Source organism: Oryctolagus cuniculus, chromosome 12 (assembly GCF_051225735.1).
Source record: "Oryctolagus cuniculus isolate XC-2025 breed Fujian yellow rabbit chromosome 12, ASM5122573v1, whole genome shotgun sequence".
Classification (NCBI taxonomy): domain Eukaryota; kingdom Metazoa; phylum Chordata; class Mammalia; order Lagomorpha; family Leporidae; genus Oryctolagus; species Oryctolagus cuniculus.
In genome coordinates, this window is record NC_142878.1 from 75,380,029 (window position 1) to 75,406,672 (window position 26,644).

General features: G+C 40.1%; 1 protein-coding gene across 11 annotated transcripts in view; it reads right to left on the reverse strand.

The window, feature by feature from the left end:
• Positions 1 to 3,650: 3,650 nt before the first annotated feature.
• ATOSA (atos homolog A) overlaps positions 3,651 to 26,644 on the reverse strand; it is a 144,029-nt gene continuing 121,035 nt past the window's right edge. For 7 of the 11 annotated variants that reach the window (XM_070054212.2, XM_089310357.1, XM_051822367.3 and 4 more), the window contains 4 exons: positions 16,704 to 16,862; positions 9,178 to 9,246; positions 6,521 to 6,720; positions 3,651 to 4,624 (listed from right to left, as the gene is read on the reverse strand). In XM_070054212.2, the coding sequence (XP_069910313.2) occupies positions 4,471 to 4,624; positions 6,521 to 6,720; positions 9,178 to 9,246; positions 16,704 to 16,862 (582 nt within the window). In that variant the 3' untranslated portion in view covers positions 3,651 to 4,470. Of the gene's footprint in view, positions 4,625 to 6,520; positions 6,721 to 9,082; positions 9,247 to 16,703; positions 16,863 to 26,644 lie in introns of all 11 variants that reach the window. The other 4 variants (XR_016218152.1, XR_011380911.2, XR_011380910.2 and 1 more) reach the window with 1 other exon arrangement.

The following is a 26,644-nucleotide window of genomic DNA, read 5'->3' on the forward strand; positions in this document are numbered from 1 at the left end:
TTAATGGTTTTTTTTTTTTAAAGATTTACTTATTTGAAAATCAGAGTTACCCAGAGAGAGAGAGAAAGAGGCAAAGAGGCAGAGAGGCAGAGAGAGAGAGAGAAAGAGTCTTCCATCCACTGGTTCACTCCTCAGTTGGCTGCAATGGCCAGAGATGCACTGATCTGAAGCCAGGAGCCAGGAGCTTCTTCTGGGTCTCCCACATGGGTGCAGGGGTCCAAGAACTTGGGCCATCTTCTACTGCTTTCCCAGACCATAGCAGAGAGCTGGATCGGAAGTGGAGCAGCCTTTACTTGAACTTCCTCTATGGGAAGTCAGCATTGCAGGTGGCAACTTTACCCGCTATGTGACAGCACCAGTCCCAGCATTCCTCTTGACAGTATACTAACTTGAATAGCCTCTGAGTTTTAGGACAGGGATGGAGAATTTTTTTCTGCCAAAGGCCATTTGGATACTTATAATATCATTTGTGGGCCATTCAAAATTATCGACTTCATTTTATTTCAGGTGCTGCCTGCGGGACCATGGTCAGACCAAATGATTTCCTGGGTCTCATATTGGCCACAGGCCTGATGTTCCCCACCCCTCATTTAGGACATTCCTTTCCAAAGTTTGTTTCATTTCTTTCTGAAATTCTAAGTCATTCCTCCCTCCCCCTACAATACTTCCAATGATCAATAGGCATTGTCTTATTGTATTTCCCACTTATCATACAACAAATTATTAACTTTGTTTTTTAAGAATATTGATGAAAAGTATATTTCTGGTGGAAAAAATGGGAAAAAAGGAGGCAAAATGCCAGTAGAACATAAAAAAGTAAGCTTTAAACTAATTTGGATCTTAGCTCTTCTACTCTCAGTGTTACCTTGGGCAAGGTTCAAGTCTTGGTTAACTGCAGTATATTCATACGCTTTCTGAAGTATGGATTAAAAAACAAGCTGCCTACAATGCCTTGCACACAGCAGGTGCTTGTATTGTCTCTTCTTCCCCCAAGAGTCCACAGTTTAGCCACATTTCTCAGATAATCTGTGATGGAGTGGAAAGGGCTGACTCCATTGGCACATAGGGAGTCTTAACTTCCATCTCGACTGTTTCTGTGCTCCAGGTCTAGACCACATTGTGTCATATACCAATTTTTAGGGGACAACCCCTGTAAAGTGGGAGCTGGAATGGCAGACTTGAAGAGGGGTCACATTTACTGTTAAATATTTGTGTAACAGCAATATTATATACTTTTTAAAAATTAGCACTTTCTTCACAAAATTAGGAAAGAATGGTGACCCCAAAGATGAAGTCTTTGAAGGAGAAATATGCCCCTTCTTTTATCCTCATTTCTGGTGGGTGAAAAATGGCAGGAGAGGGGAGCACCCTGCTGAGTACCTTCCAGCTAGTTCTCATTTACTATGTTAATATTTTCTTCATTCTCCTAACAAATGTCAGCATTAACTTCTGATAAGAAAATCTCCATAGGCTTTCTGTAGATTACCTGTGACAGTTCCTTTTTAAAAGGCGTTATTAGCTATGACTCAATTTACTCATCTGTGAAACTGCCAAGTGGGTCTGCTTGCAGTGAGATCTCTCTTATCTACCTCCCAAAGGCAGAAATGTTGGTTTTTTGCTAGTATCTTTTTAACAGATTTATTTGAAAGCCAGAGCAACAGAGAAGGAGAGACAGAGAACTTCTGTCTGCTGGTTAACTCCCCGACTAGCCACAACAGCCAGGTCTGGGCCTGGTCAAAGCTGGGAGCCACGAACATTATCCTGGTCTTCTACATGGGTGGCAGGGGCCCAAGGACTTGGGGCATCTTCTCCTGCCTTCCAAGGTGCATTATGTTTGCCAGTATCTGAATGTCAACACTTAACTGTGATTATAATATAGTGACAAAGTCCTTATAGTGTAATCTAGGGACAAACATAGAAGATATGTGTGATAAGAGCAGAAAGGCACTGGGTGACTATACCTACACGGGAAAAACAGAGACCAAAAAAGGTCCTACAAACTTGAGAGACCATCAGCATGCTTCCACTGAGTACACTTGCCAGGAAAAGCACAAAGATGCACCAGGTGCTTCAATCAAATTCTTCAAACAAATTTTTTTAATGCTCAGAAAGGTTAGGAGACCACATACTAGAATGAATTCTGGAACGAATGCAGTGTGGTATAAATGCAAAAAAACACCTGCACAATTACACTGCCACTATTTTAGTTTTGTAGACTTTACCAAAGAAGTCAAGGAATCAATAGCAGTTTTGAAATCTAAAAACACTTTAGATGTTTTAACTATGCTATGGTTTGAAAAGGATTTGGCTCCCCAAGGTTATGCTATATTTACACTTCAAAGTCTTACATTATTGATTACATTATTGATAACAGTTGATGAATTAAGGGTGGAGATTTGATCTATTTATGACCTCTAGGAGGCAGGCCTAGTGGGATCTATCTATGGCCTCCAGGAGGTAGGCTTAGGAGATCCAGTAGTCTACTCGTTAGAGCTAGTGGAAGGCCTTGGCAGTGGAGTATACCCTCAGAAGGTAGTTCTCACGAAAGTGTTGGCTATATAAGCTGAGCATGCTTCCTCTCTCCCCCTCTCTGCTTCCTGGCTTGCGATACGATCTTCTCTCTGAACACATTCTACCATTACCCACTCTCATCAGATACAAGAATAATGGGGCTACCAGACCTTGGACTGTGACCCTCTGAAACTGTAGGCTGAATTAACCTTTTTCCTTACTAACTAGCTTTTCTCAGTATTTAAGGTAAAGTAACAAGAAGCTGACATAAAACACGAGTTGGTGTATTCCACTTTAAAATGATCAATTTTGACTTTTGCCATATTTTTAAGAAGTGATGTACTGAAATAAGCGTTAGATTACAGAATTTAAGATGAGTAGGCATACTAGAGATGCTCACTCCATTTTCTCAATCAATAGTGCTAGAATGGTTAGAGGATCCCCGGCACTTTCTTTGGATACCAATAGAGCTAAGTCTATATATAATCCAAACCTCTGAGTCCTCTTAGGTTTGTCCCATGAAGGCTTAAGATTAACAGTAAATCTTCATAAATTTACACCACAGAAAACAATTTCTTCTTAGGAATACAAATAATCTTTTCACTGGGATTTTTTAAACAATTTATTAGAGGCTTCTGCTTGCCACTTCACAGCCTGCAGCCACACAATCATCACCTAACCAGATGTAGTCTATCCATTAGTTGGGTCCTAAAGTCAAGATCATCCCCTACCCCAATTCTGGCTGCTTACCTGGTTCTAGACACCCAGGTCTGCTGGGTTTGGCCTAGTTATGTGGTATGCATTTTATAACTTATAGTCATAGATTTCTATCAGCATTCTCAATATTTTTGCCTTGTTATCTTATGTGCTATTGCCCTTTGTCCTGGTGCGAAGATATAAAACTAAAACCACTCTGTTCTAATGATGCTGGAAGGAAGACTTTGATGTACGCAGGCTAGTGCCCCTGCTTGGTGGTGTTCCAAGTTGCCAAATGATCTTTAACAAGGAAGTGATAACTAGGACAAGACCCAAGACATCTTCCCTCTCATCTTGGCAGCTTTAGAGCTGTAATGGAAACCTCCTGGTGGCTAATTCACCCAATATACATGACTCATCTGAAAATAAAAGTCAGATACACATTTCTCAGGTTTTTGCATATATTTACAATATAAATACTAATTTGTTTTCAAAGTACATATTCTTTTAACAATTTGAGAAAATTATCTAGCAAGGGACAGCAGTTAAATGTAAAGCCTCTATAAGAGTGAGGAAAAATAGAACTGCTTTGGGGATGAGGAATCCTTGAGGCATATGAGTGGCATGAGGATCTGACTTACAAGAGGAATGTGAAGCAGCTTAATCCACACTGCACTGCCAATTCAGCACGTGAGATAGCAACCTGGATGGTGTTATAAAAACTAAACTTGAGAGATATAAAAAGTACACATGCTTGCATAGTGCGTTAATCTTAAAGAAGCTCAACATTTCATTCTCATTTTCAATAACTTAAAATGAATAGCACTTAAAACACATCACACAAAATTAAAGACTTGTGCATATATTTCATATTTCAACATTAATGTCAAAAATACATAGTATGATTTTACATAGAATTTGTGCTACATTAGAACACTAGAGACAAACATCACTTGAGTATTAAGGAAAACATTAAATATTAAATAACTGAGAGAGAAAATGTGTAAACACTAATCTAACAGGGGGGTTTGCTATCGCAACATGTCCAATGAAGTGGTTTCAACAGTACAAAAAGGATTAGGACATGAGTGTTTCCAGTCTACTTGGAATATGTAGATCTCATTTCAGGAATCTTCTGCTAAAAACTGGTCCAGGAAAACGGGAGAGGATCCACTCTCCTGTTAATTTGGTACACTCCATTCTATGCTAATTTTTACTTTCAAACTTAGGTACTGAGCCAACACTTTGAACCGTCACTTCTTATCAACATCTTGGTGAAAACTGAGGGTTTGTTGGTGATTCAGTGTAAGATTTGAGTTCATACGCAGCACCGCTATCAACCTCCATTGACTTTCTAGAGAACAGGAGCCGTACATCTCTGTGGAGGTAGATCTTTCCAGATTTAGAACTCTGGAACCTAAACAAAAAGAAGAGTCATTTGTGAAATTAGTCCTTAAAATAAACAAATCTAAGTAATTCAAAATTTGAAAGAAGGTAGAATTAATCTTACACAGTATTAGGTGAACACTAACTTCTAATTCAGTTGGCTACTTGCTAAATACTTCATATTCCTTTTCACTCTTACACTGCCTGTAATGCACCTTCCAGTAAGCCTGGGTCTCAGGTACAAGCTTCCTTCTAAGGCCTGACTTCACAGCACATGAATCTTTCCTCATCTGCAGGTCCATCAGCCAATCACACTATGGGCTCTGTGATTCCAGCAGGGACTGACCCATTTTGCACAGTTTAGCCCCTGATCATCTGGAGTAGTTAAAATGGATTACACACGTTAAAAAACATTTCATCATACGACATAATCAAGTCTTTTTTTTTAAATTTTTTTATTTTTTGACAGACAGAGTGGACAGTGAGAGAGAGAGACAGAGAGAAAGGTCTTCCTTTTTTCCGTTGGTTCACCGCCCCCAATGGCCACTGCGGCCGGCATACCGCACTGATCCGAAGGCAGGAGCCAGGTGCTTCTCCTGGTCTCCCATAGAGTGCAGGGCCCAAGCACTTGGGCCATCCTCCACTGCACTCCCGGGCCACAGCAGAGAGCTGGCCTGGAAGAGGGGCAACCGGGACAGAATCCGGTGCCCCGATTGGGACTAGAACCCGGTGTGCCGGCGCCGCAGGTGGGGGATTAGCCTAGTGAGCCACGGTGCCGGCCATAATCAAGTCTTGATTATAACAACAGGATGAGAAAGAATCGCTATCAGCAGTAGCAGCAGCTATCAAAATAAAACCAGACCATTATCCAAAGTCAAGAGAAAAGTCAGCAATGAAATGAAAATGGCTACCACAACTGTACATGAAACTCTTTTTATCCCCTGCCACTATCTGCAGGATGGAGTCTTTTTTTTTTCTTTTTTTTTTTTTTTTTTTTTTTTTGACAGGCAGAGTGGACAGTGAGAGAGAGAGAAAGGTCTTCCTTTGCCGTTGGTTCACCCTCCAATGGCCGCCGCGGCCGGCGCGCTGTGGCCAGTGCACCACGCTGATCCGATGGCAGGAGCCAGGTACTTATCCTGGTCTCCCATGGGGTGCAGGGCCCAAGCACTTGGGCCATCCTCCACTGCACTCCCTGGCCACAGCAGAGAGCTGACCTGGAAGAGGGGCAACCGGGACAGAATCCGGTGCCCCGACCGGGACTAGAACCCGGTGTGCCGGCGCCGCAAGGCGGAGGATTAGCCTAGTGAGCCGAGGCAACGGCCAGGATGGAGTCTTTACTTGCACACATTTACCGGCAGATAAACCAGTTTACCTTGTAACACTAATTTCTCTTGTTTTTCCCTCAACATAGAAGAAAAAATTCCAAGTTCGTAGATTTTTTTCCTAAACCAACTGAAAGATCTGGTGGCTAATTGTGTATATACATATTTTGTTATTTTTTATTTTTTTTATTTGACAGAGTTAGACAGTGAGAGAGAGAGAGACAGAGAGAGAGAGAGAGAGAGAGAGAGAGAGAGAGGTCTTCCTTTCCGTTGGTTCACCCCCCAAATAGTTGCTACGGCCAGAGCTACGCCGATCTGAAGCCAGGAGCCACGTGCTTCTCCTGGTCTCCCATGCGGGTGCAGGGCCCAAGCACTTGGGCCATCCTCCACTGCACTCCCGGGCCACAGCAGAGAGCTGGCCTGGAAGAGGGGCAACCGGGACAGAATCCGGTGCCCCAACCGGGACTAGAACCTGGGGTGCTGGCACCGCAGGCGGAGGATTAGCCTATTGAGCCGCGGCTCCGGCCACACTTCTTTTTTTTAAACAAACAAATTTATATAGAGCTGTCCTAAAATAACATTTTCATATTAATTTGAAGTATTACCTCAGATGTATGAGGTAGCGTAATAACCGTTCTTCGGTATGTCGGATGTTCTCTTTATTAATATTTCTCTTCATTTCTTGTTTAACAGGAACAGAAAAAGTTCTTTGTCGTAGGAATGTCTGATGATTGGCTGGCATATCTCTCAAGTCATATATCACAACAAACATCTTCACCACAGTCTTATTAGGATTAAATAAGGTCTGAAGAAAGAATAGAGAATTATACTTTAAAAACAGCGATTTGTTGACATGAATGAGAATTTACCATACCAATAATTAAGTAGGCTTTTTAATAACAAGTGAATCTCACTGGATATAATTCAGTATCATAGATAAGCAAAATTTCAAAATTTTGAAAAATATTTTTAAAAACATTCCATATAAGTTTTTATATCACAATAAAAAATCCTGTAACAAATCAAAATTTTTGGTCAGCAATTTCATATTAAAAGCAATATATAACTTTTATTCCTTATTCAGATTTTTAAGAAATAATTCTGCAAGCTTAAGCAAAATACACCTTTTTTGGGTTAAGCTATTTCAGTTCAATTATTTGACATTGTTATTATCAGCTTTGCTAAAGAGTATCAGCTGCAAAATTCTCAAGATAGAGTTTTCATTTTCCCTCACATTTTAATTGTGGGTAAACAGAACTTTCTAAATAAAACAGTTCAATAAACCAGAATTCTTGGTGCTTTAGGTACATATGTTTATTGTAAAATTAAAAGTAGGTGTTCAAAGAAGAGATTTTTTTCATATTTGGAAATTTTTCCAAGTTTAGAAAATTAAGCTCACTGTTATTAGAGCCAAAGTACTCATGTCCTCACTTGATAATCATTTCAAAATCTGCAGTAATGTGAGGATTTCATTTTTAAACATATCATCTTAGAGCAAAATATGTATCCTTAATGAACACTGAATTGAATTCAATTAATACTTGGCTATGAATAAATGAAGGAACATTATTTTAAAAAGCACTAATTTTTAAATTAAACCCCAAGCTGCTGATCTAACTTTAACCAAATTACCAACACATCAATAGGTAACTTGGTGCCCGTGCTTTCAGAAGCTCATCCGTGGCACTGGACATCACTCACTGAATCGAAATAAGAAATATATCAATATTATGATCCAATTTTTGCAATCTAGTGAGTCTTAAGATTAAGGCTAATACATTCAAAAACCACAACAACAAGCATGCCAGGAGTTCAAACCACGTTCATAAATTATTAAACTATATAAAGAATGAAAGACATACTCAAATTAACTTTTAACATCACAGTCTCCAAACAAAAGCTCAATGTGCTACCTCTGGGTTTATGTCTCATTATTATGACAATAGACAGTTAGCTTTCCAATGACCTATGCTTTCTCATGAGCCAGACAGCCAGGGGCAAGTGAACAGAAGATTATTATTTTAGTTCAAGCAAACCATTCAACATAAAACTAATATATTAATGTGCAGTGACTCTTATTAAATATATATATTACAATATATACATATGTGTACTGATTGTACAGTATCATGTTTCAGTCTGGTAAAATATGAAATAAACAAATGTACAGATTATTTGTCGTATTAGAACAATGGTGATACACACTGAGGCTAAACTTCATAAAAAGACATGCTGGGTGTCTGATATTTGGCCTGCTAGCTGGCACACCAGTTGCAATACTCATGTCTCATATAAGAGTAGTTGGGTTTGATGCTTGTCTCTGGCTCTTGACTCCAGTTTCCTGCTGGTGCAGACCCTGAATGGTGTGATGATGGCTCAAGTGATTGGGTTGCTAGTACCCATGGGAGACCCAGATTGAGTAACAGGTTCCTGACTCAGGCTTGAGTTGTTGTGGCCTTTTGGGGAGTGCGCAGGCTGCCTCTCTTTCCTTTGTTTTCCAATAAATTAATTACAATTACAATTACAATAAAAAAAGGCTTGTTGAACTAGAAATTATACTAAATGCAAAGAATAAGCCTCAGCTATGATCCTTTCCACTCTGCGAGATTCCTTTCAGTCTGCAAACTTCGATAAACTTGTGGGCTTGCAGGATTATACTGGGTCAAACCTGGATATGAATTCAACTGCATACTGGCCTTGATATCAAGTTACAAGAATAACTGCTATGGGCTAGAAGAATTCTCCCGAGCCAAAATGAGATTAATGCCTAGATCAAAAGGAATGATGCCTTCTCTGCCCTGACATTTGTCAGGTTACATTTGTGTTTTACATGATCATCTCATCAGATCACATTTGGGAAATATTGCACAACGGATAATATTTTTTCTAGTATTCCTGCCAAAGCAATAATAATATTCAGGTTTCCCTTTTAAATATATCAATCTCAATCTGCCTTAATTTATTAAATAGAAGGAAACAGTAATGTTAGGCTCTAATTAAACTGGAAAGAGCTCATTTAAGTTATGCAAATAGTAATATATTATTTTTCTGTAACATTCACCTTGATCAGCTTATTAATGCTTTCCTTTTATGGAGGTCCCCAAATGGTCACTTCTGGGGCAGAGCAGGGAAACTCCAAACCAAGCTGCAGGCCCACTGTTACTTACCAAAGTTGGTGCAGCAGCAGTAGCAGGAGAAAGGGCTAAGTTCTATATGTATGTGAGAGAATGATTATTGCAATTGTAGACTATAAAACACATACCACTTGTATTGTTCCTGAAGGAGGTACTCGATAACCCCTTTTACCAAGGGACTCTAAAGTAATCACACCCTTGAAATAAAAGAAGAGAAATTGAGTACAAACTGATGCATAATGTATATAAAAGACTAAAATAAGGATAAATCATACATTTATTAAAATTTCATAATTCTATCTCTATGGATAAAAAGTTGAAGTTAACAAAGATACCTTCTATGAGTATGAAATAGTAAGGGTTTTGCCTCTAAGAAAACAACTCACTGTTTGTCCTAGAGAAGTTGCAATAAACAATACATAATATCAATGGCCACACTGCTTAAAATTTCTAGTAAGGTATAAGAAGTTCCCTAATTAAAAGAAAAAAAAGGACATTATAGGATTATTCCCATGTCGCTTGGAAGAAAGGGAGAATGAATAAGCCAAACAATTCATTGCTCTTTGGATATAGAAAAAGTCACAAGTGTGGAAGGATCTAAGTTGTGGCCAAAAACAAAGTTAATTCTTCAGTCAGGGAGCTGAAGTAAATTATATCTCTGAATTTCTGACTAGAGACAGGAAACAAAGCAGAAAGGAAATTTGAGAATTTAGGATCCCTACCTGGGAATTACTTTATAGAACAGACATTTGAGACAACACAGAAAATGAAGTTTCAATCAGAAACTTTTTTTTTCCTTCCTTTTTTTTTTTTTTTTTTTTTTGACAGGCAGAGTGGATAGTGAGAGAGAGAGAGAGAGAGAGAGAGAAAGGTCTTCCTTTTGCCGTTCAATCAGAAACTTTTAAGACTGGTTTGCTCTATACAAAGGCTACAAAATCCAACTTTCTTTTTCTTTTCTTTTTTTTCTTTTTTGAGAGAGAGAGAGACAGAGAAAAAGGTCTTCCTTACATTGGTTCACCCCCAAAATGGCCGCTACGTGCTGTGCCGATCCAAAGTCAAGAGCCAGGTGCTTCCTCCTGGTCTCCCATGCGGGTGCAGAGCCCAAGCACTTGGGCCATCCTCCACTGCCTTCCCAGGCCACAGTATAGAGTCGGACTGGCAGAGGAGCAGCCGGGACAGAACTGGCACCTCAACCGGAACTAGAACCTGGGGTACCGGCCCCGCAGGCGGAGGATTAGCCCAGTGAGCCGTGGTGCTGGCCACAAAACCCAACTTTCTAAGAATTAGTATTTCTTCATAAATAATCACATATCATGTTGTACCTTAGTCACAATCTTATTAAGGTATTGCTTTTTTTGGCCACTTACCTGTAAGTTAAGGAATCTAAGAATCCAAACTTATTTTAAATCAGAACACAATAGATTCAAGGGCTAAGGTTTGAGTTAATGTTAAAGCTAAATTAGGGTCACTGCAACAGAGTTGTCTAAAGGGTACTGGCATCCTCAAGTTATTCTGAGACTAAAAAAATGGTGCTCAGACCAGCAGCACTTGTGAACTGATAAGAAATGCAGAAAGTCTGGTCTCTCCCTAGATCGACCAAGTCAAATCTATATTTTAACAAGGCTCCCCAGATGATATATGTACATCAGAGTTTGAAAGAGACTGCTCTAGTATGTGAAGTGGGTTTTTTTTTTTTTGAGGCGGATGCTCTAAATACTGCAGAAGTCCAAATAATATAAATTAAGTATAAATTAATACCAGCTAAGTTCAAACTGAATGTGTGAAAGCATCTTAATAATCCAGATGACCATATGACTACAGCTAGTAATTTTCAAATAGCTTTAAAAAACAGTGATTCGTGGGGCTGGCACTGTGGCAAAGCGGGTTGGCGCCCTGCCCTGGGGTGCCGGCAACCCATATGGGCACTGGTTCAAGTCCGGGCTGCTCCACTTACGATCCAGCTCTCTGCTGTGGCCTGGGAAGCAGTGGAGGATGGCTATTTGGGATCCTGCATCTGCACAGGAGACCCGGAAGAAACTCCTGGCTCCTGGCTTCAGATCAGTGCAGCTCTGGCCATTGCGGCCATCTGGGGAGTGAACCAGTGGATGGAGGACCTCTCTCTCCCTCTCTCTCTCTCTCTCTCTCTCTCTCTCTCTCACTCTGCCTCTCCTCTGTGTAACTCTGAATTTCAAATAAATAAATCTTTAAAAAAAAAAAAGTGATTCGTTTGCTTTAACTAGACTAATACTTTTTTTCCTAAACAGTTAAGTAGAACAACTGCATGCTCTACATGACATGATACCATCATTACACATTTACATGCCAATCTATATAAAAGTAAATAGAAAACAGGACTATCCCATCAAGTGACATTTCTCGAGTTTCTTTTTTTTTTTTTTTTTTTTTGACAGGCAGAGTGGACAGTGAGAGAGAGAGACAGAGACAGAAAGGTCTTCCTTTTGCCATTGGTTCACCCTCCAATGGCCGCCGCGACCAGCGCACCGCGCTGATCCGAAGGCAGGAGCCAGGTACTTATCCTGGTCTCCCATGGGGTGCAGGGCCCAAGCACTTGGGCCATCCTCCACTGTACTCCCTGGCCACAACAGAGAGCTGGACTGGAAGAGGAGCAACCAGGACAGGACCGGCGGCCCCAACCGGGACTAGAACCCGGGGGGTAACAGCGCCACAGGTGGAGGATTAGCTAAGCGAGCCGTGGCACCGGTCACTTATTTCCTTTAATACATAAAATTTTCTGACTGATTTCAGAACACAATAGTAGTAACTAAAACAACTTATAAAGAATAAATGTGCAGTTCTGGAAAACTTTTAAGTCAGCACTTTAAAACAATTTCTAAACAAGGTAATAGCATTTGAAAGTTAGAAATTTTAGAAAAGGATTAAGAAATTTTTAGAATTTACTAATATTGCATTTGATATTTCTTATTTTCATAATTTCACTATTTTAATTGATCAGCATGTTAATAATTATAGCTACAAAGAGCTGTAGTGTTTAACACAAAAAGTAGCAATGTATTTTCTTCTTGCATTTTAGGATAGAAGAATAAGGATAAGATAAACTAATTTTACTCACATTTTTATATTAAAACTCCTCAAATTATTGAATATAGAATATGCAAAAAATAAGTAGAAACCTGAAAGAAGTCGATCTTGATTTGGTTCATTAGAAATGGAAACCATACATGGCCCTGATAGTATGAAAAACTACATGTCACAGCCTAAATTTGCTATTGACATATCTGCTTTAGCTATTTTGCCTGGTTTCACCATATAATAGCTTCTAAACAGCTAAATCTTGTCATAAAACAACTGCAAAACATTTTTACTATTCATTCTGAACTGAGAAATTACATGGCTCTGAGTCAATCTTGAAGGAATTACTTGATGAAAAGTTCTATACCACCTTTACACCACAAGATAGAATTTTTTGTGCTAGAACTTTACCTTTGTTACTCATTTGTATAATTTGTGATGCAAAGTCTCAAAGTTACCAATAGAGCAATAGGTTACTATTAGAGTAATAAAAAGGAGTTTTGTGTTTCAGTTCTGCTGATCCATGGTATATATTATCTTTCCTTTTTTTTTTTTTCTTTTGACAGGCAGAGTGGACAGTGAGAGAGAGAGAGACAGAGAGAAAGGTCTTCCTTTGCCATTGGTTCACCCTCCAATGGCCGCTGCGACCGGCATGCTGCGGCCGGCGCACCACGCTGATCCGATGGCAGGAGCCAGGTTACTTATCCTGGTCTCCCATGGGGTGCAGGGCCCAAGCACCTGGGCCATCCTCCACTGCACTCCCTGGCCACAGCAGAGGGCTGGCCTGGAAGAGGGGCAACCGGGACAGAATCCGGTGCCCCTACCGGGACTAGAACCCGGTGTGCCGGCGCCGCTAGGTGGAAGATTAGCCTACTGAGCCGCGGCACCGGCCCATGGTATATATTATCTTATAAAACATAGTAAGTCCTTTGAAAACAGACTAACCTACCCAAAGATAAAAAATATTTCCTGAAGAACAAAAGTAATTATATTAATTTACAGGAGAAAAGATTTGTGGTCTAAGATCTGGACTGCAGAGTTGGCACTGTGGCTCATTGCTTGCAATGCCCACCATCTCACATCTGGGCGTGGTCTGAGTCCTGGTTGCTCCACTTCCAATCCAGCCCCCACTTCTCATTCAGGAAAGTAGCAGAAGATGGCTCAAATACTTGGGCCCCTGCCATGCACGTGGGAGACCTCTCTCCCTCTCTCCCTCCCCACCCTCCCTAAAGAGATTTGGACAAGGCCATTCACAAAGGGAACTTATTTCTAATAAGTAAAGTGACTTAGCAAAAAAATAAGGGATAGAGATAGTTGATTAAAGAATATTATCAGAGAAAAGGAAGTCAGAGAGTCTTAAAAGGATAAATGAACTCAAAACACTAACCTCATTTATATCCTTTCCAATACTTATTCAAATTTGGTGATCATTTGTATGTATCCATATACTTTATAAATATAGTGACAACATACTTTATATCCCTAATACTTTATTTTTTTAAATATCGATAATTTTTTAAAAATTAATGTGTTGCTTTTTCATACACAGTTCAAATTACCTCTTTCTTATGAATTTCTCTCAAAGATAATTACTTAGGCTGACTTTAAGCCAAATCACTTTTTTATCCTATTTCTAAATCACCCTAATGGTCACCAGGGATTCTGTTGAGAAATGACAGAACAGGGCCAGCGCTCTGGTGTAGTCGGCCTCTGCCTGTGGTGCCAGCATACCACATAAGTGCTTGTTCCTGTCCTGGCTGCTCCTCTTCCAATCCAGCTCTCTGCTTATAGCCTTGGAAAGCAGTAGAAGATGGCCCAAGTGCTTGGGCCCTTGCACCCACATGGAAGACCAAGAAGAAGCTCTTGGTTTCTGGCTTCTGATAGGCCCAGCTCCGGGCATTGTGGCCATTTGGGGAGTAAACCAGTGGATGGAAGACCTCTCTCTCTCTCTGCTTCTTCCTCTCTCTGTAACTCTACCTCTCAAATAAATAGATGAAATCTTTAAAAAAAATGAGATTATAGTGTTCAAGATTTTAACTTTCTATCCCATTTTACTATGTGCCAACAGAAAATGTGAAACTGATGAGACTTCAAGGTATCCTAGAAAAGAAATATTGGTGTCTTTATAGCTGATTTCTAGTATTGTAAGTATCCCAGTATGATAGGCATTTATTCTAGTACTTAACTTATGTTAGTAGCAATTTCTACTTTATTAACTGTCAAAAATTAGCAGTAATTTTTCCAAAAGCATACTGGAAAAGTAGGGCCATCTTTCTACAACATATAAATAACAGCTGGTAAATGAGATACTTAGGTAAGTTTCGGGGGGAGGGGAGGTTCTGTTATTATTTGATAATAACCAATGTTGGGTATTTTCAGGATTATCCTCTATACATATATATTTGAGAAAACTTTGAAAAAATGAGTAGACATCAATTTTCTTTTCCTATCAAACTGAAACTGACAAAGTTCTTGACTCAAAGTTTCACCTTTAAACTGGAGAAAATTTAAATAATCTTACTTGAGAAAATTGGGCCAATAACAAGGAGGCCATATTTAAGTCCCTAAAAAGTAGTTTCTCTTCCTCTCTGTTGTCCCTCTCCTCATTATGCAGAAGTCTCTGTTCTCAGTTTTTATTAATTACAAAAGATACTGTTGCTAAAACCTAGAAGGCATGGCAGTGGAACCAGTTGGACCAGGTTACAAGTTAGAAAACCATGTCTATAGTGATTTGTATTTCCCAGTGTAAGGCCTAACATAAAAACTCACTTTTGATTTCAAATATGATACTACCACTGTAAACTTTTTATAGACTTCCATTGCTAGTCACTTATTCTTTGCTTTTTGGAAATTTTGTGATACTAATCATACACCAGAATTCTATATCATTTTGCCATTTGAAGGCTTATTTTACCTATAATACATTGGAATAAAACACTGGAAAAGTGAAATCATAGGACTGATCTTAATGTTCAAAGCTGTACTCTAATTCTTCTTAGCTCTTTAACTTTCTACTAAGACATTGGCTTGAGTCAGAAAGAGTTAGGATTCATTTATTCTGCTTTAAGATTTATTTATTTATTATAAGAGTTACACAGAGAGGCTGGTGCTGTGGCACAGAGGGTTAAAGCCTTGGACTAAAGTGCCGACATCCCATATGGGCACCGGCATCCCATATGGGTGCTGGTTTGAGTCCTGGCTGCTCCTCTTCTGATCCAACTCTCTGCTATGGCCTAGGAAAGCAGTAGGAGATGGCCTAAGTCCTTGGGCCCCTGCACCTACGTGGGAGACCTGGAAGAAGCTCCTGGCTCCTGGCTTCAGATTGGCGCAGCTCCAGCCATTGTGGCCATCTGGGTAGTGAACCAATGGATGGAAGACCTTTCTGTCTGTCTCTTTCAACTCTCTGTAACTCTTTCAAATAAACAAAATCATGAAAGAAAAGTTCTTATAAAAAAAAAAAAAAGAGTAACAGAGAAAGAGAGATCTTCCATTGCTGGTTCTCTCCCCAGGAGGCAGCAATGGCCAGTGCTGGGCCAGGCTAATACCAGAAGCTTTATCCAGGTCTCCCACGTAGGTGGTAGGGGTCCAAGTACTTGGGTCATCTTCAGCTGCTTTTTCCAGCCCAGTAACTGGGAGCTGGATTGCAAGTGGAGCAGCCAGGACATGAACCTGTACCCAAATGGGATGCCTGCATTGCAGGCAGCAGCTTTACCCACTACACCACAACAACAGCCCCAGAAACTGTGGTATTCTAAAAGAACTTTAGGATTAGACAGGAAAGATCTGAAAACCACACAGGAAAAAGGGGAGTAGGAAGCCCTTATATGAGCCTTAGGCCAACAAACTCTTACCTAAACTCCACTGGGATAAGGGTCACATTGGAAGGCAACCCTTGTATGATGAGAGTGCACAGAAAGCTCTCAAGAATTTGTATGAAAGCAGTAAAATGAAATTATGGTGTCAATAATCAATTTTCTAAGACTTATTTATTTACTTATTTGAAAGTCAGAGTTACAGAAGGGAGAAAGAGAGAGGGAGGGAGGGAGGAAGGGAGGGAGGAAAAGAGTTATCTTCCATCTGCTGGTTCACTCCCATTCAAATGGCCGCAATGGCCATGGCTGGGCCAGGCCAAAGGCAGTAGTCAAGAACTTCATCTGGGTCTCCCTCGTGAGTCTAGGGGCCCAAATTACTTGGGCTATCTTCCACTGCTTTCGCAGGTGCATCCTCAGGGAGCTGGTTTAGAAGTAGAGCAGCTGGGACTTGAATTGGTGCCCATATGTGATGCTGGTGCTGTAGATGGCAGCTTAACCCACTGTGCCACAAGACTGAAACTCACTAATCAATTTTTATTTTTTTTTTCTGAATCACATAGAAACAAGTAAATTTTAAGCACCATTCTCAAATGCAAAAGGGGTAATCTGATATTTGAGCTACTTTAGAAAGAAGTTGTGAGGTATTATTTTGATATATTACTCTGTATTCAGCTTACAATTTTCCCTCAGGGAATACTTTATACTTTTAGGCATTGCACAAAAACACTTAAAGACATTTGTCATTAAGTAGGTTCATTTTGGCAGAAAAAGACAATTTTAAAAATACTTGCCATATAAGGAGAGGGAGCATTATCATCCGAAACACTGTAGAATGACACTTCAACTGGAAGAGTCAAATGTGTGGGGCAGAAAACACCACTTGCCCCAACCTCAGCAGTAAAACCATCAACAATGCCGAGAGGATCTAAACGATAGTTCAAGACAGATTCCTAGAAGAAATAAATGTTAAAAAAAAAGCAATTAGAAAAATTAATATGTTTGTTCATCTATCTTGAGAGCTTGTTTGGAGGTTCTAGCAAGGGAGTGCAGCTACTCGTATACCCTTGACCGAAGACCGGTCCTCCTCTAGTGGGCAAGATCGTCCTCTTCAAACAAGTGCACAGCTTTCAGGAGGGACGCATATGGAGGAGTGGTGGAGTAGGAAGGGGACACCCGCCTAGCCAGCCAGATCAGCCGAATCAATCCTGGTGATCAATGGGGTAACAGATGTTGCAGCCAGATTGCCCTCACATCGTGTTCATCTAGACATCAACCCCCATCTCCTATCAATCTTCAACCACACTATTCCAAGTGAAATTCCAATTTCTCTCTTAGAACTGCACCACTGGTTAGACCTAACTGTTTAATATGTTATTTTTATATCTGTATGTAAATTAAAAATATGACCTGGTGTTTCTTTCTCACAGTGCCTATTCATGATGCTAGGCATAGAAAAGCCCTTGGAATTTAACAGGTAACATGCCAAAGTTCCATAAAAAGAGGAAGCCAAGCACTTGGAACCTTAGCTGAAAAATAACTGCTTCTTTTAAAAATGTAGTTGCAGTGACCTGTGTTGTACTGCTTAATTTTAGAAAGGATAAATGTGCACTAGAAAAACCTTAAGAGTACAGAAATACAAACAATAGAGAAGTTCCTAATCCATCCTTCATTAGCCCAGTCACATTTCAATAGTTAAGACTTTCCAGATATGAGAAACACTTTAAACCCTCAGAAGCTTTCAACACATACCTGTATATATTATGAAATGTGAATAGCATTCCTCTAGTAATTATTTGAATAGAAACACTACAAACTCATGATTCTAATGGTCTGTACAATCTAAATTGGAAACAGTGATGCATCAGCTGTACTAAAATCTGGTCAAAAAGCTAAGACCAATGACCTGTATTACAACCAGCCTTCTATTATTCCCTTCCTGCACTACAACCAATCCAATCTATACCCTGCTGATTTTACCCTCAGTCTCAAGGAGTCTTCTTTATCCCTACCACCACTAACCAAGGTCGATCCTCATCCAAACAAATGCAAAATCTAATTATAGTCTGTCACTCCCTAGTGAATTCTTTGTACTACTATCACAGTCTTTTATTAAAAAAAAAAAAAGTCTTATATCATTCACCAGCTTAAAAATATTGTTTTCCTGTTTTCTGTAGAATAAAGTCAAAGCTCCACAGCAAGGCATCTAAGTGCTACTCTACTCCACCTTACCTCCTCATCACCTCCTTAAATGCACAGAGCCCCATGATCCAGTTCCAGGTCATGCATTTCAACGCCACCCGATCTTTTCACTACTTTTACACATGCAGCTTTGCATATGGTGGTTCCCTCTTTCAGAAATCTCTTGCTATTTCCCATGTCATGTATAATTTCACTTGGCAAATTCCTGCATATCTTTTCTGACCATTTCTCAGTAAAGCTTTCCCCAATTCCTTTAGCAGAAAACAGCAGATGTGTAAGTACTGAGGACTTGGGTTTATAAATTATTTCTATTTCCTTCTTCTCCAATAGACTATAAACCTAAGGCAGGAACTTCAGCATTTAGCATCATATTCCAAGCATATAGCACAACATATAGTAGGGTGATCACAAAATGTTTCTTAAATAAGAAACCTATTCTAAATACAGAAAAAATTTTCCTAGGAAAAGCAAATAGAGAAATGCTTGTGGATAAAATGAACAATTAATAATAGTTGCTAACTTTATCTAAGATAATTTAGAGCTTTTTGAATTTAATACATTAGGACAGAGTACATGCTAGGCCCTACTCACTGTAAAGTGGCAAGAAAAGGAAACAAAAGGCAGATGGATAACAAATAAAACTGTCCCTATTTGTAATTGATATGATTGTCCACATTAAAAAAAAAAAAGTGCACAGAATCTTTAACAAGATCAAGTGAGCTAAGCAAGATCACAGGTGTTACACATGCATACAACTCATATTTGAATATACTAGCAATGAACAGGGAATTATTTATATGTATGATTTATAATAACATCAGAAAACATGAAATGCTCATGTATAACTTTATGAAAGTATGCCAAAATTCTGTATCCTGAAAACTATAAAAAAACTGATGAAAGGTGCCAGCGTTGTGACATAGCAGGTAACACCACAGCCTGCAATCCCAGCATCTCATATGGGTGCCAGTTCGAGTCCTGGCTGCTCCAGTCATAATCCATCTCCCAGCTAATGCGTCTTTGAAGAACAGTGGAAGATGGCCCAAGTTGGGTCTCTGCACTCATGTGGGAGACCCAAAGAAGCTCAAGGCTCCCAGCCTTGGCCATTGCAGCCATTTGGGGAGTGAACCAGCAAATGGAAGATCTTTCTCTCTCTCTCTAACTCTGCTTTTCAAACAAATAAAAATAAATCTTTAAAAAACTTATGAAATAAATAAAAGAATATGTAAATGAATAAACTTGATGGATTGGTAGGCTTAACAACTTCAAATATCAATTTCCCACAAATTGGTCTCCACAAATTAGACATCTATATGCATAAAAATGAACCTTGACCACACATCTCATATCATATACAAAGATTAAAATAGATCACATATCTACACGTGAAAAAAACTTCTAGGGGCCAGTGTTGTAGTGTAGTAGGCTAAACCTTTGGCGCCAGCTTCCTATATGGGCACTAGTTCACATTTCAGCTTCTCCTCTTCTCATCCAGCTCTCTGCTATGACCTCGAAAAGCAGTAGAAGATGCCCTATGTGCTTGAGCCACTGCACTCGCATGGGAGACCCGGAAGAAGCTCTTGGGCTGCTGGCTTCGGGTCAGCTCAGCTCTGGCTGTTGCAGCTATTTGGAGAGTGAACCGGCAAATGGAGGACCTTTCTCTTTGCCTCTCCTTCTCTTGTAACTCCATCTCTCAAACAATAAAACCTTTAAAAAATTTAAAAAAAAATACAAACTTTTAAAAGAAAACCTTTGTGACCTTGGGTTAGGCCAGTGGTTCTCAACTAGGGGACACAGGGCAATGTTTGGAAACATTCTTTGCTTGCTCATCAAGAGTATACTACTAGGCCGGCGCCGCGGCTCACTAGGCTAATCCTCCGCCTAGCGGCGCCGGCACACCGGGTTCTAGTCCCGGTAGGGGTGCCGGATTCTGTCCCGGTTGCCCCTCTTCCAAGGCCAGCCCTCTGCTGTGGCCAGGGAGTGCAGGGGAGGATGGCCCAGGTGCTTGGGCCCTGCACCCCATGGGAGACCAGGAAAAGCACCTGGCTCCTGCCATCGGATCAGCGCGGTGCGCCGGCCGCAGCGCGCCGGCCGCGGCGGCCATTGGAGGGTGAACCAACGGCAAAAGGAAGACCTTTCTCTCTGTCTCTCTCTCTCACTGTCCACTCTGCCTGTCAAAAAAAAAAAAAAAAAAAAAGAGTATACTACTGTTGGGATCAAGTAAGTTAAGGTCTAAGATTCTGCTCAACATTCTGGGATGCAGACAGCCCCCTTGTAATAAATAATTGTCTAGCAAAAATATCAATAGTGCCAAAGTAAAAAAGACTAGGCCTAGGCAAGGATTTTTCAAAACACAACATCAAAAGCAAGATACACGAAAGAAAATAATAAATTAGACCTCAGAAAAGTTAAAATCTTTTGTTCTTCAAAACACAGTGTTCCAAAAACGTAAAGCCAAACTTCAGTCTTGAAGAAAATAGTTGGAAAACATATATGCCTATATGGCAAGAAGCACTGAAAAAGAGGTTCAAGGTGATTATTCATTAGGCAAATACAAATTAAAACCATAATAATTAAAATGAAAACGACTGCCTATTACAAACAGTGGCCAGGATGTAGAGGAGCTTGAACTGTCACACAATGCTTGTACCAATTAAAATATGGCACAGCCACTTTGGAAAATAGTTTGGTAGTTTTTTTTTTTTTTAAGATTTATTTATTTATTTGAAAGTCAGAGTTACACAGCGAAAGGAGGAGGAGGAGAAGGAGAAGGGGGAGAGGGAGAGGCAGAGGGAGAGAGGGGGAGAGGGGGGAGAGGGGGGAGAGGGGGGAGAGGGGGGAGAGGGGGAGAGGGGGAGATTGATTGATCTTCCATTCACTGGTTCACTCCCCAACTGGCCACAACAGCCAATCTGAAGCCAGGATCCCGGAGTTTCTTCCAGGTCTCCCACACAGGTATAGGGGCTCAAGGTCTTGGACTGTCTTCTACTGCTTTACCAGACTACAGCAGAGAGCTGGATGGGAAGAGGAGCAGCTGGAACTCAAACCAGTGCCCATACAGGATGCCCGTACTGCAGGCTGCCGCTTTACCTGCTATGCCACAGTGCCTCCCCCTGGGTAGTTTCTTGAAGAGTTATATATACAACTACCCTACTACTCAGATTTTTTTTAGAGTTATTTATTTATTTGAAAGAGAAAGAAGAAGCAGAGGCAGAGAGATACAGAGATCTTCCATCCACTGATTCACTCCCCAGATCACAGCAATGGCTAGGGCTGGGCCAGGCCTAAGTCAGGAGCCAGGAGCTTCTTCTGGGTCTCCCATATGGGTGCAGGGGCCCAAAGACTTGGGCCCTGGGCCATTCTCTGCTGCTTTCTCAGGTACACAAGTGGGAGCTAGATCATAAGTGGAGCAGCTGTGACTCAAATGGAGCCCATATGGGATATGGGCACTGCAGGTGGTGGCTTTACCTACTACGCCACAGCACTGGCCCCTACACAGACTTTATATTCTTTTCAAAATGAAAATTTATGTCCACACAAAAATTAATACATGAATTTAGCTGTAGTTTATTTTTGCTAGCCAAGAAAGAGAGACAGCCTAAATTTCTAGAATCAGGTGAACGAACAGATTGTTGCATATCTGCACAACAATAATAAAAAGGAATATTTTGTAGAATCTAATACACAGGACAACATGGATAATCTCAAAATAATGATGGTGAGTGAAAGAAGCCACCAAACCAGTGTTCCAAGAGAAAATATAAGTCCATTTATATAAAACTCTAGCAAATACAAGATATTTTATAGTGACAGTGCAATTCCCTAATATGGGAAAAATAACTCATTTCTGATTATTGACAATATTATACTGGACTGAACTGACAGAAGAAGGGAATCACAGGAATAGATATGACAGGTTTTATAGTAGAAAACTCTAAATTGTGGCAATAAAAGATGACTAATTAGCCACAGAAATCAGATGGACAGCCTTTTACTTGGCTATTATTCTTGGTCATTTTATTTATAGAAATTATCTAAGGCTGCACAAATAACACCAAAATATCAAGATTATCCTTAACAACATTATAGGACTAAGACTTTTCCCTGTTTCATGAAACAAGACCAATATGCCAAGTTAATAATTAAAGTCCATCCTCCACCCCCTTGCTTTTTTTTGTTTGTTTAAGATCTATTTACTTATTTGAAAATCAAAGTTACAGGTAGATGGGGAGAGCCAGAGAAAAATCTTCTGTCCGCTGGTTCATTCCTCAGATGGCCACAGTAGCCAGAACTGGGCCAGGCTGAAGCCAGGAGCCAGGAGCTTTTTCCAGGTCTTCTGGGTGGCAAGGGCTCAAATACTTGGGCTATGTTCCATTGCTTTTCCCAGGACATTAGCAGGGAGCTGGATAGGAAGTGGAACAGCTGAGACATGAGCTGGCACCCATACGGGATACTGGCATTGCAGGCAGTGACTTTACTAGCTACACCACAACACTGGCCTCTCTTTATTTTATTATTATTATTATTGTAAAGATTTATTTTTATTTATTTTAAAAACAGAGTTAGAGAGAGAGGTAGAGACAAAGAGAAAAAGGTCTTTCATCTATTGGTTCACTCCACAAATGGCTCCAACAGCTGGAGCTGAGCTGATCCAAAGCCAAGAACCAGGATCTTTTTCTAGGTCTCCTACATGGGTGCAGGGGCCCAAGGACTTGGGCCATCCTCTGCTCCTTTCCCAGGTGCATTAGCAGGGAGCTGGATTGGAAGTTGAACAGCTGGCCATATATGGGATTGCCGGTACTGCAGGCTGGTGCTTTAACCCACTATGCCACAGTGCCAGCCCCTCTTTAATTATTTTGTAAAGACTTTTTATTTATTTGAATGTCAGAGTTACAGAGGGAGAAAGGGGGGAGCGAGAATACCATCCCCCCTTTTAAACAGCCAGAGGGTGTCAAATTCACTAAGTAATTAAGCCAGTCCCAAAGGGACAAATATCATATGTTCTCCCTGATTGGCGACAACTAACTGAGCACCAAAGGGGAAACTTGTTGAAGTGAAATGGACACTATGAGAAACAGTGACTTGATCAGCTCTTGTCCTGACGGTTGATGTACAATGTAATACTTTATCCATTTTAGTATTTTTTTTGTTCTAGTACCATTGGTTGAACTCTGTAATTAACACACAATTATTCTTAGGTGTTTAAATTTTAGCTGAAAAGTGATTCCTGTTAGGAATTTGGAAAACATTATGTTGAGTGAAATAAGCCAATCCCAAAGGGACAAATACCACTTGTTCTCCTTGATAGGTGACAACTAACTGAGCACCAAAAAGGAAACCTGTTAAAGTGAAATGAACACTATGAGAAACGGTGACTTGATCAGCCCTCACCCTGACTGTTGATGAGCAGCTTAATATGTTATCCCTCTTCGTATTTTTTTTGTTTGTTCTACTTAATACTTTTGGTTGAATACTGTAATCAATACACAATTCTTCTTAAGTGCTGAAACTTAACTGAAAAGTGATAGCTGTTAAATATAAGAGTGGGAATGAGAGAGGGAAGAGATGTGCAATTCGGGACATGCTCAAGCTGACTTACCTCAAATGGTAGAGTTAGAAACATACCAGGGGATTCGAATTCAATCCCATCAAGGTGGCATGTACCAATGCCATCTCACTAGTCCCAGTGATCAATTTCTGTTCACAATTGATCATAATGATAGGACTAAGAACCAAAGGGATCACATAAACAAGAATAGTGTCTGCAAATACTAGCTGATAGAATCAAAAAGGGAGAGAATGATCCAACATGGGAAGTGAGATACACAGCAGACCCATAGAATGGCAAATGTCCTAACAGCACTCTGGCCTCATAATCAGCCCTTAAGGCATGTGGATCTGGCTGAAATCCCCATGAGAGTATTTCAGGCATGGAAAGCCAAGACACTCTGGGGGAAAAAAAAACCTAAATGAAAGATCTCCGTGAGTGAGATCCCAGTGGAAAGAATGGGTCATCAAAGAAGGAGGTACCTTTCTCTGAAGGGAGGAGAGAACTTCCACTTTGACCATGGCCTTGTCTAAAAATGATCAGAGTCAGTGAACTCAGGGGGCTTCCATAGCCTTGGCAGCTCATGACAAGAGCCTAGGGTGATTACTGATGCCATAAACAAGAGTGTCAATTTGTTAAGTCAACAACAGGAGTCACTGTGCACTTACTCCTCATGTAGGATCTTTGTCCTTAGTGTGCTGTACATTGAGAGTTAATGCTATAACTAGTACTCAAACAGTATTTTTCACTTTATGTTTCTGTGTGGGAGCAAACTGTTGAAATCTTTACTTAATGTATGCTAAACTGATCTTCTGTATATAAAGAGAATCGAAAATGAATCTTGATGTGAATGGAAGGGGAGAGGGAGTGGATAAGGGGAGGGTTGTGGGTTGGAGGGACATTATGAGGGGGAAGCCATTGTAATCAATATTCTGTACTTTGGAAATTTATACTCATTAAATAAAAGTTAAAAAAAATTGAAAAAAATTTCACTAAGTAAAGCAGATATCAATGGTAATTATTGCAGAGTATCAACTTCATGAAAAGATGGATGTTTGGGGTGGGTGCTGTGGCACAGCAAGTTAAGCTGCTGACTGGGATGCCTACATCCCATATTAAGAGTGCCAGTTTGAGTTCCGACTACTTCACTCCTGATCAAGATTCCTGCTAATGCACCTGGGAAGGCAGTGGGTGATGGTAAATATACTTGGGTTCCTGCCATCCATATGGGAATCTTGATGGAGTTCTTGGCTTCTGGCTTTCGCCTGAACCAACCCCAGCCATTAGGGGAACCAGTAGGTAGAAGATGTCTTTCTGTGTCTCTCCTCTGTCATGCTGTTTTTTAAATAAACAAATCTTTACAAATAAGTGGATGTATGAAACGGATAGTCTCAGAATTCTGAATTTCTTAAGTCGCTTGAAAAATGTATGCATATCTGCGTAAACAGAATCCTCTGAAAACAATATACCAATCATTTAACCATCTTTCCTTTTTGTAGGGTTTTCACACATCGGACTGCTCTTTTTACCTCTTAAATTTCTTGTAGTAGAAAGGTTGCTTAGCACCTGGTCCTTATAATGGCCTATGCAATTTTAATTCTATGATAGTTTAAAACATCTGACTTGATACCTTGAAGGTGACATGGAAGAGGGATAAATTTATCACAAAATACCTTTTTATTTCTATTAAAACTTTGAAAGATACCCTCAATATTAAAATAGCTATAAACATACTATTAATATATTAAAAGACAACTTTTTATTATTTATTTTAATGTATAAATATTTATTTATTTGAAAGGCAGAGTGACAGCAAGGAAGGCAGAGAGAGAGAGGTATCTTCCATCTGCTGATTCACTACCCAAATGGCTACAACAATGAGGGCTGGGCCAGTCCGAAGTCAGAAATTTGTATGGGACTCCAATGTGGATAGCAGGGACCCAAGTATTTGGACCATCAGGTACTGCTTTTCAGAAGCATTAGTAGGAAGTAGGATTGGAAGCCAAGTAGTTAGGACTTAATTCTAGTTTCAATATGAGATACAAATGTCCTAAGCAGCAGCTTAATCCACTGTGCTACAATACTCCTTTTTATTATTAATAAAAATTCAAAATTTCAATTATTTTCTCCTAAGAACTTCACCAATTAAAATCAATTTTAAAATATTATTTACAGATTCATGTTTAAAGTTAACCTGACTCTTAACTAAAGACAACTGAATTAATGACACAACTGATCCCAAGTAGAAATACTCATATTAAATAAGGAGTACATGTATCTAAGATCTTTATCAGTTGATTTTTAAAAAAATTTTTTTGACAGGCAGTGTGGACAGTGAGAGAGAGAGACAGAGAGAAAGGTCTTCTTTGCCATTGGTTCACCCTCCAATGGCCGCTGCAGCTGGTGCACCACGCTGATCCAAAGCCAGGAACCAGGTGCTTCCTCCTGGTCTCCCATGCGGGTACAGGGCCCAAGCACTTGGGCTATCCTCCACTGCACTCCCAGGCCACAGCAGAGAAGTGGACTGGAAAAGGAGCAACTAGGACAGAATCTGGCACCCCAACCGGGACTAGAACCCAGTGTGCCGGCGCCACAGGCAGAGGATTAGCCTATTGAGGCACGATGCTGGCCAATCAGTTGATTTTTAGAAGTAAGATTATAGAATAGATTTTAGCTTTATGGAAAAGTTACAAACAGAACACAGAGAATAATTCAATTTTTCATATCAACCTCCTTTGTCATGAAGGAACTACTACTATTAGTCCACCATAACTTTTCATGGAGTCCTAGAGACAATTTCACCCATAGAAGATATGGTCAATTCTAACTTCCTGGCTATGGAGTCAGATAACTCTATCCCACGTGATTTCACCCAAGCACTCTATCTCTTTTAATAGATAATCCAATTCTATGATACCACTATCAACTATTGCTCCAACTTCCCTTGTCACAAAAATAAAAAAGAAAAAAGAATTTCAAGGTTTT